Source organism: Panthera uncia, chromosome A2 (assembly GCF_023721935.1).
Source record: "Panthera uncia isolate 11264 chromosome A2, Puncia_PCG_1.0, whole genome shotgun sequence".
NCBI classification, from domain to species: Eukaryota; Metazoa; Chordata; class Mammalia; order Carnivora; family Felidae; genus Panthera; species Panthera uncia.
This window is the reverse complement of record NC_064816.1, coordinates 14898972-14918664: the sequence shown is the minus strand read 5'-3', so window position 1 is coordinate 14918664 and position 19693 is coordinate 14898972. Positions and strand designations below refer to the sequence as shown.

General features: G+C 46.8%; 1 protein-coding gene across 3 annotated transcripts; it reads right to left on the bottom strand.

The window, feature by feature from the left end:
- Positions 1–3308: 3308 nt before the first annotated feature.
- LOC125929289 (C-C chemokine receptor type 3-like) lies at positions 3309–19256 on the bottom strand. Of its 3 annotated transcripts, XM_049640324.1 has the most exons (4): positions 18944–19255; positions 17734–17824; positions 13907–13947; positions 3309–4868 (listed from the first exon to the last, which is right to left on the bottom strand). In XM_049640324.1, exons 3-4 carry the CDS (start codon positions 13941–13943, stop codon positions 3778–3780), a joined length of 1128 nt encoding a protein of 375 aa, XP_049496281.1. In that variant the 5' UTR covers positions 13944–13947; positions 17734–17824; positions 18944–19255; the 3' UTR covers positions 3309–3777. The 3 variants fall into 3 exon arrangements, with proteins under 3 accessions (XP_049496281.1, XP_049496282.1, XP_049496283.1); XM_049640325.1 differs by having other exon boundaries at positions 13907–17824; positions 18944–19256; XM_049640326.1 differs by lacking the exon at positions 13907–13947 and having other exon boundaries at positions 3310–4868.
- Between the last annotated feature and the right edge of the window lie 437 nt (positions 19257–19693).

The window sequence follows — 19693 nt, the reverse complement described above, 5'->3', positions numbered from 1 at the left end:
CTCAGGTCGAACTCAAGGTTTGTGAGTTCAAGCCCCGCATCGGGCACGATGCTGAAATTGAGGAGGCTGCCTGGGATTCTTTCTCTCTCTGCCCTTCCCCTGATCCTGCTTTCTCTCTGTCTCAAAATACACAAATAAACTTAAAAAAAAAAAAAAACTAGCAGACTGTGATGCTCAATGGAGAGAAGGAGGAGCAAGGAGTCAAAGCTGAGGCCTGTTCAAGGCCACCTTCCATTGTCTGGGCGACTCCTAGGCTTGCCACAGCGGGCTCTCTGTAGTGCCCTTTTGTGCCTTTGTGCCTTCTGACACATTGACCCACCTGCCTGGACACCACTCTCACGTCCACCCTTGGCTTCACCAGAAAGTTGTTCACAAACATGTTCAAATATGCGGCCGATGCGTTATCCCCGAAGCCTTAACTGAGTGTGCCCGGCTGGCTTCCAACATCCAGCATCTACATCGTGTTGCCTGGGAGCTCTCCCCCCAGCTGGAAAAAAGCATCTGCCAGAGCCAGTCAGGCCGGGAGTGCTGGGGAATTAACATCCCCTGGGAGCAGCCATCAGCCAGTGACTGACAGGGCAGAATATAAATACCCCGACTCCCCCCTCCAGCGGGATAGCCGAGTAGGAGTTACCCTGTGGCCACGGGTCTTCCAGTGGTTTGGCGCTCCAGTCACCCCCCCCCCCAGCAGAAGGTACTTCAAAATGAACCCTCTGCTAGCACGCTCCCCTTCCTGTCTTCCTTCCCCGCTCCCCACCGGAGTTCCCAGCACTTTCCAAATAAACTCTTTGCTCTCAAATCATCGCTCAGGAACTGCTCTTGGGGGAACCCCACTGAAGCAGAAGGTGACTTTCCGTGCACACTTGGCTTCATGTCACCCTTCCGCTTTCTGTTACAGGAGAAATACCCACCATGTTCCATTATCACCATTGGATTCAGATGGGCGTCTTCCACTGAACGGTGAGTGAGTTTCCTAGAAGTGGGTCTTATTCGTCTTTACAGCCCCTGGTATTTTCCCTGATCTGTCACACAGTGTTGTAGATGAGTGTTAGCCGGCTCCCGGAAGCTTGATGTGTAAGTGGAATAGATACAAAGAGACAAGGTGGCAGGGGTGAAAAATTCAGGGATTCCTGGTTGTCTCAGTTGATTAAGCATCCAACTTCGGCTCAGGTCACGATCTCATGGTTTGTGGGTTCGAGCCCCACGTCAGTCTCTCTGCTGTCGGCATGGAGCCTGCTTTGGGTCCTCTGAACCCCTCTCTCTCTGTCCTCCCCTTCCCTCTCTGTCTCTCTCTGTCTCTCAAAAGTAAATAAACCTTAACAAATTAAAAATTCAGTATTTCAAAGACTGGTGGCCCTATTGGGCAATGCAGGTTGAGAACGTTTCTATCGCCGTAGTTAGTTCTGCTGGACAGTGTTGGGGCTGGGGGGCCAAATGGAGCATGCTGGGCCCATGATTTGGTTCTGTGCAGTCCCGTGTAGGTCACAGGGCTCCTAAAAGCTCTCAGGGGTCTGGGGATATGAACCAACACCTATATTCCGCACCTGTGCTTACCTAAGGACAGATGTCACTTCACAATGCGAGAGGAAACCCTGTGATGTGTAGTTAAGTCTTCACATGATTGCTCTTTATAGTACATTCTGGCTGAACCACAAAAGAGATCAAAGTTACTTCAAAGTTCCCAATGCCCTCGTGGCTGGTGGAATGGATACCACATCTGAAGAGCAGCCTAGCTTTTCTTCTTCTTCTTCTTCTTCTTCTTCTTCTTCTTCTAAATATATAATTCTAAAGGTTTGTGTCTATCTTTCATTGGTAATGTGGTTCCACAGTCCACAAGCCAAAAGGCACAAGCGGTTTCGGAGGAAAGTCACGCTTGTGTTCTGCACTCACATTTCTTCCCAAAGACACCCAAGGCTACCCCTGCTTCCTTTCCCATCCTTTAAGAGATGGGCAGCCCACCCGAGCCCAGCAAATAATCCGCATGTGTCTCTCCTTCTTTCTTTCTCTCTTTCTTTCTTTCTTTGTCTTTCCTTTTTGACATATGATACATTCTGTTTGGTCTTTGCTTTCTTGTTTTCAATCAGTCTTCTATTGCTCCTGGTGCTTTGACTCCTCTGTCATAGTGCCTCTTGGCCAAATTCCTCTCTGGGTTCTTCTGGCCCTCTCTTATTAGCCATTGATCTCGCTTTGCCTCACACGTACCCTTGTCTTCTCACCCACGTCCCTGCATGATTCTGGGGTCTTTACTCCATCCTGTATCACTGGATTTATCTTCCTAATGCACCACGAGGATTGTTCTTCTCCCCTGCTCTAAACCCTTCAGTAGCTCCCTTTGTCTTCCCAGAAAAGCCCAAGATGCTTTGCCTGAAATTCATGGCCCCTTGCCACCTTCCCACCCTGCCCTACAGTCCACGTGAGTTTGTGCCCTCCCCCCTCACCTTTGTATTGGGCATTCTGTTGGCTTCGGCTATCTCCCCCATATCCCCTCCCTTTCCAAATCCTGTCCTTTTTTCAAAGACCTGCTCAAAAGCCACTTCCCCTGTGAAGTCTTTCTGCCTCAGATTCCAGCTAGAAATGGTCTCTCCCTCCCCGGCCCAGGCAGAGCCCTGAGTGTGTTCCTCTTCGTTCTGGAGTCATCTGTCTCTGTCTCACACCCCTTACCAGATGGAAGAGTTCACAGGTCAGGGATTGTTTGTCTCACACACTTTTTTCATCCTTCACTTAACCGAAAGCAATGTTAGTGCATCCTGTCCACATCACCTTAAGCACAGTTGTTGGACGAACGGTGAGCTTGGTGTTTAAGAGGACAGTGTCTGCACATTGCAGGGCTCTGAGAAGTTTCTACCAGCAGGGCCTTTATTCTCTACACTGAACATATCAAATCACAATTCTTCTGTTGAGTCGCTCATGGGAAATTTGGTCATTCGGTGTACACAGGAAATCCATTCACTGTTAAGAATACTCAGGGCAGGAGTGGAGGGGCGCCTGACTGGCTCAGTCGGTAGAACGTGCGACTGGATCTCAGGGTTGTGAGTGCAAATCCCGCGTTAGGTGTGGAGATTACTTAAAAATAAAATCTTAAAAAAAAATAAAAAGAGGGAAGAAGGCTATCTGGGTGACTCAGTCGGTTAAGTTTCTGACTCTTGGTTTTGGCTCAAGCCGTGATCTCATGGTTCGTGAGTTTGAGCCCCGCGTTGGGCTCTGTGCTGCCAGTGAGGAGCCTGCGTCGGAGTTTCTCTCTCTTAAAATAAATAAATAAACTTCAAAGAAAAAAGAATACTCGGAACAAAGGTGACGTGCCATTATGCTGCCGGAGAATACATATACATAAGCTAAAAAAAGAAGGAAAAGCCTTTTCATCAAGCAAGGAGAGAGCTAGGCACATTAAAAGTATTGCGACTGATTTATTGTATTTTGTGAAATACGTTTCATTTATGCAACAGCTGGCTAAAGTTAAGGTTTAAACTATAAAATGATTTACCTGCTCATAGCTGCATATAGTGACTAGCTAACACTTGGGTACATCACACTGGATGTAACTCTTCCGAGAACCGAGCAAACTTCTGTGTGGACGGCAAATGAACTAACTAGTGACCCCCGTTAGTGCCCGGGGCGCACGGGTCTGCTGACCCCATTGTGTATACACTTTAATGTCTTTACAAGTTTCCGCATCGAGCTAGAAGTTCAAAGGGCTGGCGTTCAGGTCAACGCGATGGACTTAATGTGTTTCCTTCATCTGCCCGGCGCCTCCGCTTTAGGTAATTTTCCGCATCTGGCCTAAAAGACAAACGAGAGCTCCTGTTCCCCCGTTGATGGGGAGCCACAGCTGGCTCGGTCTGATTTCTCGCTGGGAAGGAACGGGATGTATTTGCCCAGGTTGGTGGCCACGTGCCTGCGGAAGAAGTGTCTGAGGTGCTCCCGGAACCTCTCCCCGACGAAAGCGTAGATGACGGGGTTAACGCAGCAGTGCGTGTAGGCGATCACCTCTGTCACCTGCATGGCCACATCGAGCCATTTGCTCTGCTCACAACTGACCTCAAAGAAGATCGTTTGGAAAGCAGAGAGAAGGAGGACCAGGTTGTAGGGGGTCCAGAACATGAAAAAGACCACCATGATGACAAAAATGAGCCGGATGGCCTTGTACTTGGTTTTATTGGGGCATCTCAGCAGTGTCCTAACAATTCCCGTGTAGCAGACGGCCATGATGAGCAGAGGCAGGGCCAGACTGAGGATGTTCATGCTCAGAGCATGGAAACGCTTCCAGTTATCCTCTTGGCCTCCTGGATAAAGAGGCAAACAGATGTACTGTTCAGCATCATTTTGGGACTGATGGAAGACAAATTCAGGGAGGGCTGCTATCCCTGCCAGGCCCCAGGTGAGGACGCTCATGATGATACCAAAAGTGACGGTCCGGGTCCGCAGGGCGAACACGGCGTGGACGACAGCCAGGTACCGGTCTATGGTCAGTAGGATGATGAAGAAAATCTCGCTGTACAAGCCCATGTAATAAAGCCCGGAGAGGAGCTTACACATGAAGTGGCCGAACACCCACTCGTTCCACCTGCTGTAGTGAATCCAGAACAGCAGAGTGAACAGGAAGAGCAAGTCAGAAATGGCCAAGTTGAGCAGGAAGATGTTGGTCATGATTCGGAGCCTCCTGTATTTTGTGAGGATCACCACCACCATCGCGTTGCCCAGCAGACCAACCACGAATACCAGGGAATACAGTGGGGGCAAGAGGCGGGACCCCAGCTCCTTGACGTTGATTTTTTCACATGGCAGCGAGAACTCATAGTCGAACAGTGTGGTCCTGACAGACGCATCCACTGTCACCGTCTCAGTTCCGGCCATCAAAGCCTCCATTGTCCCTATGATAGAAAGACAACAACGACGACGACGACGACGACAAACAAAAACAAAAACAAAAAACAACCCCACAATTAGGTACGGTCACCCTTGGCGAGACACGCCCATTGATTTATCCATTTACCCACAAAACCACATATGATTAAACAACCTAGATACAACCTAGATGCTTCAATGATCTTTAGCGCATGTTTAGAAGTATGTCCGGGATGCTGTGCAGGGAGGCGTCAGGCATGAAAGATGTGAAGTTTTGAAAGTCAGCGCGATTCACAAAGGGAAAAGAAACAGAAAGGTGGTGGATGGGGTGAAGAAAGAAGGCATTCATTTCCGCAAGTGTTTGAAGAAACACAAAACAGGAAAAAGCAGGCTGGAGAGTGATAACAATAATATTGTACTGATTATTGTTGCCATATCTTTTCAGGCATTTTGAATTTTATGTTTTACAGTTTATATACGACTTTTGAAATCATCTCGCCTGTTTCAAAACCAAATGGTTGCAATCATAGTGATTGTTATTATTACAAATAACTACCCCTCTCTGTGGCCCCTTTACAATGCGCCGTTCATCAGAGCTGATGGGGAAACTCTCAACCTCGAAGCAGTTTCGTAATTCCTCTAACAAGTAAATATAAAAGTTCAGGCTAGATTTTCAGTTTCATTGTCCAGTTTTCTCCTCACTAGATTCAAAAACAAAAAAATCACTAAGTTTAACTTTTGGGGCACCTGGGTGACTCAGTTGGCTGGGCGTCCGACTTTGACTTAGGTCACGATCTCGCGGTCCATGAGTTCGAACCCCGCGTTGGGCTCTGTGCTGACAGCTCAGAGCCTGGAGCCTGCTTCGGGTTCTGTGTGCCCTCTCTCTGCCCCTCCCCTGCTCATGCTCTGTCTCTCAATGATATATAAGTGTCAAAAAAGTTTTTTTAACAAAAAATAAAATAAAATAAATACACATTAAAAAAACCTGTTTAACTTTGAAAGACTTCACCATTGTAGTTATTACCAACTATTATAGCGATTACGGTTATAAGCAATAAACAAAGGCTGCTTCCCTTTTCCTGCTTCTCATAATGCTGAGATAATCCAGTCATATGCCAACAGCAGACCCCCTAGAGTCCCTGCTTCATAAAGTCCCTGCCGAGTAGGAGGGTGGTCCTGGGTAGTCAAAGCGAGATTGGACACGGGCAGGAGGCATCCCTGGCCGTTCCTGCCACCAGCTGTAGGACTTGGGGGCGAGAGCTGAACTTCGAGCCTCATTGACTCATCCCACACATAAGAATCATGATACCACTTGAAGTCATGTTCAGGATCAAGTAAGATCAAAAAAGCTGTAAACTTGGTGGAAGCAGAACCAAAAGAAAGGCAATGAGAAGATGTTTCATATCAACATAGGAAGAAATAGGGTCTCTTAGATAGAACTTAATCTATTTTCATGGCTCTGTCCTAGGGCAGCACTCTGATAAGTAACACACTCAGGCTTTTAGGTGGAAAACGGCACTGAAAAACAGCCGATTGTATGATCTTTTCAGCATTCTTACCCCTAATGGCACAATCCACAGCCTCTGAGGAAAAAAAATACCCATTATTTTGTCCGTCACGCATTTATAATCATAGAGAGCATGCCTGTAAACTTTAATGCCTAAAAATAGCAAAAAATAAACAGTCACTTGCTCCCAAGAGCAAAAATACAGGAGCCTCTACTTAATATTTCTATTATCTTTCCTTTTCTCTGAGGCTGATCTAAAAACAAGTCAAATTAAAAACAAAAAAATTCACTGGGGTTTTTTTTGTTCAACTCGATGATCGTAACTTTAATTTGTGTGTCACTTTCAACATGACCACGATCAGACTGTAGAATCTTTTGGGGGTTCTGGGGTGCAAGGCACAGGGAAGAATGCAGGTTCTCTGGAGTCAGAAGCCAAGTCCTTTGACGACTAATTACATGGGGTCAGAGATATGAAAACTGAAATGGTTTTCGTCTGTCTCCATCGTCCAGAGCAAAATGAATATTTAGGTCTGACATCGTCAAGAGGTTGGAATTAGGCTTTCAAAAATGTCTTTTTGGGGGCACCTGGGTGGCTCAGTAGGTTGAGCATCCGACTCTTGATTTCAGCTCAGGTCATGATCTCAGGGTCGTGGGATCGAGCCCCATGTCTGGCTCAACGCTGGGTGTGGATCTTACTTAAGGTTCTCCCTCTCTCCCTTTCTCTCTGCCCCTCCCCTGCTTGCGCTCTGTCTCTCAAAATAAATAAAGAAAGAAACATTTTTTAAAAAAGGTCTTTTTGCATTTTGGGGAAGGATGATACGGTAACAGCCAACAGGCAGCAAAACAGTAAAGAAAAGCAAAAACACAAAAGTAAAAACCACCCCAGATTTCACCACTATGAGCATTTCTTGACGCAGACATGCACGCATGGGTGCAAGTTTTACCAAAAACTGCATTCCTGCTACCTTAGCTGGTTCTCTAAAACTGCTCACAGGGCACCTCAGCCACGCAACGCAAATGAAGTTCCTTCAGTCTCCAAAAACGATTTGGATCTTACCAGCTTTCCCCTGGGCAGCAGGAAAAAGGATTCACAAATTGCAGTCCAGAGTGGTTTAAACTTAGCCTGACCCATTCGTTTGAAGGACGGCTTTAGTTTTTCTCATCCTGTTTACGTTGCCAGCTTATTAATTTTGGTTTCTCATCTCCTCTCATTGGGCCTTTCGAAGATGGCAGTGGAGATATGAGGGAGGGGCCTGCATGGGGGGAGTGGGAAGAAGGTGCCCTGGTCTTCTGTCAGTCCTAGTCACGTGGCTGGTGTCTGCTGAGGAAGAGCCACCTGGTCCCGACCCTGAACTTTCTGCTGGCACCTGCTGTTTTGTGGCTCATGGCCTCACGATCCATTCATTCTCAATCATCCCTGGGCATAGTGACCTCTGCAGCCCTGGCTGGAGTGGGGGGCCCTCTGTGGTTGCCACATCATCAGGCTTCTGGCACCTTCTCCTGAACTGACAGGCACTGAGCAGACACACTGCTCCTTGACTCCGTGTCCGTGCCATGGACAAACCCAGGGACACTCGAGGGTACAGATGAAATGATTTTTCCCCCTGACCACCAGCTTAACTGTGCCAGCCACCCATGTGAATAAGAAAGCGACGTGCAGAGAGGAGGCTCTGCGAGGGCCCCCTCCCCAATTTATCAAACAGCCCTTCACACCCTCTAACTCTGGTCAAAGCCTGGATGGGGGAGATAGGAACCCCCGAGCGCGACTGCTTCCTTCGGTGACCTTGGACTCTTCCTCTCACAATTCCCGGAGTCAGAAGGAGAGGAGCCCTTCCCCTGCCCCCCTCATCTAGAATTAGAGACTCTTCTTTAGAAAATATATTGAAGTTTGGAATGTCAAAAAAAAAAAAAAAAAAGTAGGGGCACCTGGGTGGCTCAGTCAGTTGAGCCTCTGACTTCAGCCCGAGTCATGATCTCGCCGTTTGTGAGTTCGAGCCCCACATCAGGCTCTCTGCTGTCAGCTCCGTGCTTTGGAACCTCTGTTCCCCTTTCTCTCTGCCCCTCCCTCGCTTGCACTCTCTCTCAAAAATAAATAAACATAAAAAAAAAAAAAGTAAATGATGTCACTCTAACAATGCTGGTAAGGTTGGGGCAAGCTGAGAACAATAAGACATCGCTGATGTAATGTAACTTGGTTCAGTAAGTTTTTGAAATGTTATAAACAACGAGAATCAACAAGGTACACGTGGCTTTGAGCCAGCGGTTCTACTCGGAGGAATTTACCCCAAGGGGAAGAAATCCAACAAATCAAATCACAAGGTACAGATGTTCGTTGTGGCCTCGTTTCGTAACAGAAAGAAACAAGAGAAATGGAAACTGTTGAAAGGTTTGACACATGAAGGAGATTTTGAACAAATCGTAGTCCACTGATGCAATAGATTATTCTACAGTCACTAAAACTAGTTCTGGAGACCAGGTGAAATCACCAACAAGCGGTCGTGGGAAACGAAGAGAATATAAAGTGCGTGTAGTAAGACCGCGACATCGTGAAACTGTATGCATATAAAAAGCAATGAGCAAATAATGAAAATAGTTGTAGAAGGGAGGGGGGGGCGGTAATTTTTAAAAACTTTTTAAATGCTCATTTGTTTTTGAGAGAGAGACAGAGCACGAACAGTGGAGGGGCAGAGAGAGAGGGAGACACAGAATCCGAAGCAGGCTCCGGGTTCCGAGCTGTCAGCGCAGAGCCCGACACGGGGCTCGAACTCACCTTAAGATCGTGACCTGAACCGAAGTCGGATGCTTAACCGACTGAGCCACCCAGGCGTCCCAGGTAAGTTTTAAGGTTGTAAGATGTGGAAGTGTCTAAATTCCCTTTTCAATTACACTGTCACTAACGGCGGATGCCTTCTTCTAGCAAGGACAGCTGGAAGATTTGGCAAACACGCTTTCTCAAGGTAAGTGGGTTGAAAACGTGGGCAAATTATAAGCTGAAGCACGTACTCATCAGCACCTGAAACTACAACCTGAGATCTAAGAAACTTGACGTGGAAGTCACATGAGGTAGAGTATTTGAATTTTGTTTTAAAGATCTTAATGTTTGGTTTTCCTCTTTGAGCTTGGGTGGAGTTAACCTACAACCACCAGACTGGGGGGAAGGGAGATTTTTCTTAGAAATTTCTTTAGGGGCTACCCGGGTGGCTTAGACGGTTGAGCAGCCGACTCTTGATTTCAGATCAGGTCATGATCTCCCGGCTCGTGAGTTGGAGCCCTGCATCAGGCTCTCTGCTGTCAGCCAGGAGCCCGCTTGGGATCCTTTTTCTCTCTCTCCCTCTCTTTCTCTCTCTGTCCCTCCTCCACTCTCTCTCTCTCTCAAAAATAAATAAACATTAAAAAAAAAAGTCTATGATAATTGAACCTTCCTTAGGCCAAACATTTCACATAGTTTGCTTGATCTCACAACTTTGCAAGGTAGGTTTTCCCATCCCCACTTTATAGATGAGCAAACAGAGGCTTGGCAAAGCTTGGTCAGTTGCCTGAGGCTATTCTGTGCACAGCAGAACTGGGACTTGATCCTGTGCCCTTTTGCTCTAAAACCCACGCTATTATCGCATTGGGGTTCCGTTCAGTGAGGACATCCACATCCCAGATGTCATGAATGTTTGTATATATCTTAGTATCTTTGCGGTTCAACATTTCATACATACGCATCTGTAACCCACTGCGAATTTAGTCTGATATGTGGCACGAAGTGCCATCTATTTTCCTTCTCTGTAAATGGGTGAATAACCACCCTCTCCTCCTCAGGCTTCAAACATCACCTTTGTCACATATTCTTCAATATTCCTGATTCCATTTGCATGCATTCCACTAAACCATCGGACCTAAGCCGGAAAAAGATAAAAACAGGAGACTTTCTGAATACGTGTGGTCTTGAAGGGATAAGAAAATGAACATTTCGGGGCGCCTGGGTGGCTCAGTCGGTTAAGCGTCCGACTTCGGCTCAGGTCACGATCTCACGGTTCTGTGGGTTCGAGCCCCGCGTCGGGCTCTGCGCTGACAGCTCAGAGCCCGGAGCCTGCTTCAGATTCCATGTCTCCCTCTCAGAGAAATTCCCTAATTTACGATCACACAGAGAGCAAACGGCTAAGTTGGGACTTGATCCCCAGTGTTCTTGACTCAAAGAAACCTGGGCTCTCTATAGCCTCACCTGCCCGTCAGCATTCTGCCCACAGGACGGGGACCTTTGGCGTGATGGCAGACTCCTTTCTCTGTTTGGGCATCACCTCCTCACTGTGGGTGTCTACTGTATGTGGACGTCATGACTCTCCACAATATTAGAGCTACAGTCTATGGCAGCCAAAGCCAGAGATATACCTTGAGCTAATCGTTTGCAATGTTTCTCGGACTTGTCTGAATGCTTTTTTTGCTTTTAAGATTTATTTATTTTGGAGAGAGAGAGAGAGCGCAAGCAGGGAAGGGGCGGGGGGAGGGGTGCGGACAGAAGATCCGAAGCAGGCTCTGCGCTGACAGCACAGAGCCCGACGCGGGGCTCGAACTCGCAAGCTGTGAGATCATGACCTGAGCCCAAGTCAGACGCTCAACCGAACTGAGCCCCCCCAGGCACCCCCTGAATGCTTTTAGAAGTAAAGGCCAATGAGTTCTTGTCGGCTGGGTGAAAAAAGATACGGCTAATTTAAGACCCGTTTTGTAGGGGCGCCTGGGTGGCTCAGTTGGTTAAACATCCGGCTTTTGATTTTGGCTCAGGTGAGATCGAGCCTGCCTCGGGCTCTGCACGGGCAGCGTGGAGCCAGCTGGGGATTCTCTTCTCTCTCCCTCTCCCTCTGCCCCTCCCCCTGCCACGCACGCCCGCGCACGCTCCTCTGTCTCAAAATAAATAAATACACATTTTTTGAAAAAAATCCATTTTGGAGGTGCCTGGGTGGCTCAGTTGGTTAAGCGTCCGACTTCAGCTCAGGTCACGATCTCACGGTCCGTGAGTTCGAGCCCCACGTCGGGCTCTGGGCTGACGGCTGGGAGCCTGGAGCCTGCTTCCGATTCTGTGTCTCCCTCTCTCTCTGCCCCTCCCCCGTTCATGCTCTGTCTCTCTCTGTCTCAGAAATAAATAAACGTTAAAAAAAAATTTTTTTTTTTAAATCCATTTTGTAATGAAACTTCACTGCAGGGGAAATCTGCTATGCCTACTGATGAAGAGTGCCGATCCTTGACAGCAGGGGGAGTTTGCTTAAAACCAGGAACGGCCGGTAGAAGGCCGCAGGCCGAATGATTACGTCAGTTTAGTAAAGTCACCACTCTGGCTTGTGGGTGTGTAAGTGCTTTGTCTCTTTAGCTCTCTCTCAAAAAAAAAAAAAAAAAAAAAAAAAAAAAAAAAAAAAAAAAAAAAAATCAGAGTTCAGAAGAACAAGGAGGACGCAGCACAAGAGACTCAGAAGGAGTGGACGGTGAGGTAGGGACCAAACCAGGAGAGCTGGTGTCCCAGAAGCCAAGCAAAGAATGTATTCCGTGGACTGAGGAGTGAGGTGAGGATTATCTGAACTAACACGTTCGAGAGCATCTAGAACACTGGCCCAGCGTGTATATTAATACACGCCTAGAACTGTATATGAACACTCCTCCCCTCCCCCCGTTGACCTTTGTTTTTCAAGTTCTTGGGCCCTTCCAAAATGTCTAAGATCTTGTCCAAGGTAGTAAAATATGACTTCAGAAGAGCAAATATTTCTTCCATCTGAACAGAAATGCTTCTCTTTCCACAAATATCCGGTCTGTGGTCCATTACCCAAGGTTCTAGAAAACTTACAATGATTGGTATCCAATGGTTTCAACCAGACATTTCAGCCTTCGTTAACATCTTTAGTTATACTAAATGAGGACTTTGAATTTCTACGAATAAGTTTGGACCTCAACCAAATTAAATAACCTAATGGGAACGCCGGATTATATTAATCCATTTACTTACTGACAGAGAGGTATCAGAGGTCAGATTATCTCTCACAAAGGTGACAGGTAGGGGATAGAGACAGAGACCGATGATTGATAGATAGATAGATAGATAGATAGAAAATAGATTAATTCCTGGCAAATTATGGAACCAGGAATCAGGAGAGTTCTACTGGGCACTTAATTCTGCCCACCTTGGGGATGCCAAGAAATCATCACTTCCCATAATCTGCAGACAACTTCCATTAACTTAATCTAAATTTACATGACAAAAGTTGTTTTTTTTACAAGAGTAACATTTTTATTTCAAATGTCATGATATTTATGACTGAGTAGGTAATAGACACAATCATATGGTTCAAAACCTAACACTATGAGAAGATACACAACAAAAAGTCTTGGGCGCCTGGGTGGCTCAGTCGGTTAAGCATCCGACTTCAGCTCAGGTCACGATCTCGCGGTCCGTGAGTTCGAGCCCCACGTCGGGCTCTGGGCTGATGGCCCAGAGCCTGGAGCCTGCTTCCGATTCTGTGTCTCCCTCTCTCTCTGCCCCTCCCCCGTTCATGCTCTGTCTCTCTCTGTCTCAAAAATAAGTAAATGTTAAAAAAAATTAAAAAAAAAAAAAGTCTCATCCTACAGCACATCCCCATGTGTCTCTTCCCCGTCAAGAACTGTGAAGGGTCTAAGATCTTACCCTACCTGTAGGCTAACAAGTAAGCCTGCCACTTCCTCGAGGATACCAGCAGAAGGCACGTGCCCATTAGATAAAGGACACAGGATGTATTGCTCGTGGCACAGCAGACACGTGAACTTGAAGTTCACGGTTCTCCCTGCCCCCAAGTCGCACGGGGGCCACGTACAGCAGATTTGCCTCACAGCCGAGGAATCTGAGTCCAGGAACCTCCAATCGTTCATACGGGGCTGACAACAAGCCTGCCCAGTCTTTGCCCAGGAGGGAAACATTATTTGAATTTCACCAGATAGCAAACAAAACTCTTTGTCTGCCCTGGCGAGAGATGTTCTGTCTTCCGAGGCCGTTTCTACAAAACATCCTTGAAAAGGTAATCTACAACAAACACTGCCGGGCCTCGGCTCCGAAGACACGCAGAAAATTGCCCCCCAACACCCCCGCTCAACCGTGTGGGTAACTGCTCTTCCTTCCCAGGGCTTCCATACACAAGTGTAAGCAGGTAGATATTTTCTAATCTTACCCTGTTGGCTGCATAAAAGCAGAACACTACATTCATCATCACGCACCTCGCTTTTTTCACTTAGCAGTGGAAGGTTTTCTTTGTTCCTGCTGCAGAGAATCCATTGTGTGGATATACCAGTTTATTTAGCCAGTCTCCTATCAACAGAGACGCTTTGCTGTTTCAAACAAGGCTGCCTGTTGCTGATCTTAGGCAGGAAGTTTTGGGTTTGGTTTTGTTTTCAAAGCCCATCACATGCTAACCTTATGGTCAGCTAGAATGACAGGTTAGCATGTGATGGGATTTTAAAGTGGTCTGAGACTACATCCAGAGCCCTGTGCTAGGTCCCAGGCAAGACACTGAATGTGAACACTGCCCAAACTGGAATGCAGTGGAGAAGAAACCCTACCTGGTAAAGATGAGTTGAAGGAGCCAGAGGTATCCATCCACCTAGGAGAAAAGACACTTTGGGTAGGAAAGAGAGCGAGATACTGGTGTGTAGATAAGAACCTAAATGTGATTCACCATCAACCACAGGAGGTCGTTCCAAGAGGCAAAGTCAAACACCACATAAGAAAGAGCTTGAGGGGCGCCCGGGTGGCTCAGTTGGTCAAGTGTCCAACTTCGGCTCACGTCGTGATCTCACAGGCCATGTGTTCAAGCCCTGAGTCGGCTCTGTGCTGACAGCTCAGAACCTGGAGCCTGCTTCGGGTTCTGTGTCTCCCTCTCTCTCTCTGCCCTTCCCCTGCTCACGCTCTGTCTTTCTCTCTCTCTCTTTCTCTCTCTTTGAAAAAAATAAACATCCAAAAAATGTTTAAAAAAAGAAACAAAGAGCTTGAGTGGGATCATCCCAAATGACATGTGAGGTACTGAGCAAACTTTAACTAGAGACACCTAAGCAGAGGGTGGGGGGCTGCCTGATAGGGACATTGCGGGAGGGGATTTCCACAGAGAGAAGAAGTTGGCTACGGCAATTGTTCTCAGCCCTGGCTGCTCTTGGCAAACGCTGGGGAGATTTTGCAATCCCAATGCCAGGCTGTACCCCTGAATAGTTAAGTCAGAATTTCTGGAGGTAGGACCCAGGCCACAGTGATTCCTTTTTCTTTTCTTTTTTTTACGTAGGCTTCGCATTCAGTGCGGAGCCCAAAGCGGGGCTTGAACTCGAGAACCCTGAGATCAAGACCTGAGCCGAGATCAAGAGTCAGACACTTAACTGACTGAGCCACGCAGACGCTCCTGGGCCACCCTGATTCTTACGGCTCCCCTACTCTTAGGGGACATGAAATCTCTCCTGAATTTTATGAACCTGTTTTCTGTCCCTGAGTTACATACCCTCCAACCTCCTCGAGCTGAGGCAAGAAGCAAAATAAAGAATGTCAATGCTGTGACACAGCGACCCTGAGAGCAAACCCAATTTTAGTCTGTATTAATAGATCACCCAGAAGAAAGGAAATCCACATACCTGATTCTCCATCGACGCCTCTACCCAGCTGCCCCTTCATTTATTCGTCCAATTACCTCTCCAACTAGCTACTTGGATCACTTCCCACTATACAGTGAAGCCAGGCCTCCCAACCTTTCACTTTTTTTTTTTTTTTAATTTTTTACAGAGAACCTGGAATAGTCAAAAGAATTATCTGGTGCGGTGCTACCCAACAGAACTCTTCTGCAATGATGGACATGTTCTGGGTCTGTGTTGTCCAATGAGGCACCCCTCGCCCAATGGCTGTTGAGCGCTCGAAATGGGGCTGACCTTTTCATTTTATTTAAATTTTTTTTTTTAACGTTTATTTATTTTTGAGACAGAGAGAGACAGAGCATGAACGGGGGAGGGACAGAGAGAGAGGGAGACACAGAATCGGAAGCAGGCTCCAGGCTCCGAGCCGTCAGCCCAGAGCCCGACGCGGGGCTCGAACTCACGGACCGTGAGATCGTGACCTGAGCTGAAGTCGGAGGCTTAACCGACTGAGCCACCCAGGTGCCCCTTCATTTTATTTAAATTTAGTGAATTTAAATTGAAGTCACCGCATGTGCAAGTCGTCACCAGAGTGGACAGTGCAGAACTAGCGACTGGTCACTGTGCCCGTAGAACTCCTGACAAGTGACAGCTGCTTACTGAACACTTCCGGACTGAATCGAATAATTTTTGCCCTGCCTCTCACTGTTCAGACTACACATTTGAAATATGATGTTCTGTCGCAGGTACCCCATGTTAAGAGGGTTAATGTCAATCTGGAGTACAGGACAGGCTAGGGTGAGAAAGGTCCAGAAACATCAGCCGTGGCTCACAGAACTCAGAATGTTTTGTATGAAAAATAAGAGGCTTCAAATCCTCAGATTAATTTTAGTTTTTGTTTCTTTGTTTGTTGTTTGTTTTTGTTTTTGTTTTTGCCAGTATTTGTCTTTGGTCTGGACCCAAGTTTTCTAATCTTTTTTTTTTTAAGATTCTTTTTAAGTTTATTTATTTTGAGAGAGATTGAGAGACAGAGAGAGAGAGAGAGAATCCCAAGCAGGTTCCACACTGTCAGCACAGAGCCCAAGGTCGGCTTGAATGCACAAAGCATGAGATCATGACCTGAGCAAAACCAAGAGTGAGAAGCTCAACGGACTGAACCCCCCAGGCGTCCCTCTAATCTTTTTTACGAAAGGCTTGGATCAGGCAATGTTTTAGGTCCCTTTGAGATGGACTGACGTGATAGCTTTTCCTGCAGAAGAGGGAGTAGACTCCCAGAGCGCAGAAACTTGGTGGCATTGGAGGAGACTACACTCAGGCCCAGCTGGGGAAGGACATGTGGGAACTACCAGGTTGTGTGGAAACAGAACGGGCTGCCTGGTGAGCCAGGAAGCTCCCTCCCCGGAAACACACACAAGAACCTCTCAGCGCTGTATTTTAGGGCAGCACAAGGACTTCCCCAACTGCTGATCACTATCATTAGTTACTAGAGCAAAGGCTACACTCCGTGCTGGAGTGTGGTCAGTTCATTTTAAGTGACTTGGTTTTATCCACCTGCCAAGTGATTTGGGATATTCTTTTTTATTTAATTTTTTTTTTTTTTTACATTTATTGATTTTTGAGAGAGAGCACAAGCAGGGGAGGGGCAGAGAGAGAAGGAGACAGGATCCGAAGCAGGCTCCAGGCGCCGAGCCGTCAGCACCGAGCCGGATGCGGGGCTCGAACTCACAGACTACGAGATCGTGACCCGAGCCGAAGTCGGACGCTTAATCGACCGAGCCACCCGGGCGCCCCAGTGATTTTGGATATTCTTACCAACTTTCTTGCCCAAAGATTAGATTGACTCTTTATATTTCAACATGGGGTGTTTCAAGTGTGGTTGAATTTTAATTGCATTGCAGGTTGATCTGTCATTTAGTTGAAAGAGATGATTGTGAGGAGTATGTTTTCATAGGGAAGGCATGACTGTGTAGTCAAAGTAGCATGGTTGGGGTAAAACCACGTAAAACGGAGAAAGAACCTCTGCCCCAGATCTCCTTTCTAGGTACCATATCACACTTTTATATAGTTTCTGTATTCTGATTTTTTTTTTTTTTTTACATTTCTTCAATTTTGAGAGACCGGGAGAGACAGAGTGTGAGTGGGGGAGGGGTAGCGAGAGGGGGAGACACGAAATGGGAGGCAGGCTCCAGGCTCGTGAGCTGTCCACACGGAGCCTGTCGCAGGGCTTGAACTCATGAACCACGAGACTGTGACCTGAGCCAACGTCAACCGCTCAACCGACTGAGCCACCCAGGTGACCCTCTGTATTCTGACATTTTAAATGTTATATCTTGCACCCTGTTCCATGTGGCTAGTAATTATTTGAAAATATAATTTGTAGGGGCCCCTGGGTGGCTCAGTCGGTTAAGCGTCCGACTTCAGCTCGGACCATGGTCTCGTGGTTCGTAAGCTTGAGCCCCACATTGGGCTCTCTGCCATCAACGTGGAGCCCGCTTCAGATCCTCTGCCTCCCTCTCTCTCTCTCTCTGTCCCTCACCTGCTTGTCCTCTCTCTCTCTCTCAAAAATAAATAAACATTAAAAAATTTTTTAAATAAAGGAAATATAACTTGAAAAGACACCAACATATTGTATAGATATTCATGGCTATTTAATCATTGTCTTATTGGTGTGCGATTAAGTTGTTCCAGATTTACACTTTTATAAATAATACTGTAATAAACATCTTTGTATTTTTTAAAATTATTTCCCTAGAGTAGGTTTCCCAAAGCACAATTTCTACCTGTTTTCTAAGTCTCTTGATGCGTTTTGTCAAATTGCTTCCAGAAAGTGTTCAGCGATGTATATATTCTGGGCAGTAGTAGGTGATGGCTCTAGTCTCAGCAAGCATCCATCAACACCAAGAAGACAGAAAAGAAAAAAAAAATTGGCCACGTATATGGGCAAAAGAGACGTCGTTATTGTGTAACTAATATTGGTTTAATTACTGAGCATTTTTTAAAACTGTAATTGGTAATCATCCATATTTCCTTTTCTGTGAATTATCTGGCGGTGCCCTTTACCCATTTTATGCTGGGTACGTCTGCTTTTTTCTTGTTGAGTCATACAATTCTTGCCCCAAGAGAAATAACTCAGCCTACCTGGTTCAATGTAATCATCACCACCGTCTGAAAAGAGCTACAAATACCCCTATCACTTCCGTGTACCAAAGTCCCCATACTCCCATCACCCTCCCTCTAAACACCGGTCAAACAACTGTTAACTTCCACCCTCATGAATCCAAGGTTTCCCAAAAGATTAGGAGGGATTTCTACCTCTATCCTCTAGGACAGGTCTAGGAAAAACAAACAGTCGACCTTGTAGATCCAGACACGAAGACCAAATCATTCGATTCACTGATTCATCATCATAGCCTGACTTAGGGTGGATTTTCAATGAACACTTAAAATACACATGTATATATACAACTGCACTATGTAGATGTATGTACACACATATATGCAAGTTCTGTTTTCACGGACTGTTTCTTACGAAGTCAACATCGATACACGCAAAATGGCTAACTTGGAGTGGTCATGTCCTCAGTAGTTGAGAATTTATGAAGGCACGGAGAACACACGACGGGCCCAGCCGTGGGCATGCTGACTGATGAGGTACAAAAGGCCAAGTGTGGATGACTGGGAGAGGCAAGGGTATCACAGCATGGGTGGGGGAAAGAAGGAAAGTGGGAGAAAGCAAGAAGAAAATGGACATGTGTCACAACAAACCCTCCTACTTTGGCCCCATACCACCTACTAAATCACCCTCTCCTCTGCCTCCGCAATCCCAGAGCGCTCTGGAGAGGCACTGCTTGCCCTGCCTGGACCCCTCTCTCCATCTCCTTGTTCCTGGAAACCTGACGGTCTACCCGGAAATCACTTTTAAGCGAGCGACTTCTATCGCAATGTAGTAAGTTCTTGCCCGGAAGAGAACAGAAAGAAGGCAAATGGTACCTGTTACTTTAGCAAAGTCCTTTATGCCCCCGGGGACAGCTTAGGTCTTGCCACGCACGAAATGGAGAAGCCGTCTGATCAGAGGCATTGGGAAGGTAGGACACAAGACGGCTTCCCCTTTTAAACAGGCTCGCTGCTCTGCAAGTTTTCAGAAAGTTATCAAGTTCAGTACAGTTCTTCTTTTCTGCTGCTGGAATTACATACTAAACCCTCAGTTGAGTAATCTTTGAGATGAACACTGCTGATGTTCAGCAGCCGTTTCGGGGTTCTGCATTCTCTTGGCATTGTCCTCTCTCTCTCTCTGTCTCTTTCTCTTTTTGGAGGGGGGCAGATAATTCTTGAATAAACATTGCTTTGACCCGGGGGAGGGGGCAGGGCAAAAAGCAAAATCGAGTGACAGACGGTAACTACGTTTATCGTGGTGAGCATGAAATAAGGTAGGGAATGTAGTTCGAATCACTAGGCTGTGCCCCCGCAACGGATATAACGTTGTATGTCAATTATGCTTCAATACCAAAGGGAGTCTTTAAATTAAATCAGAACTTTCCTGCGAAGGCAAGATGGGGACCGCGGGATAACCTAGTTATTCCCCAGAGCTCTAGAGGAGACCTTGATGGGTCGAGGTGGAGCGCAGGGTTAGACGTCCCCAGAAGACCCGAGAAGTGCCTTTCCGTGTGACTGAATGGCTCCATAACCTTCATCAGCAGATCGTGCTGGACCTCGGCCTTCTCACCTGTAAATCATCAGGTT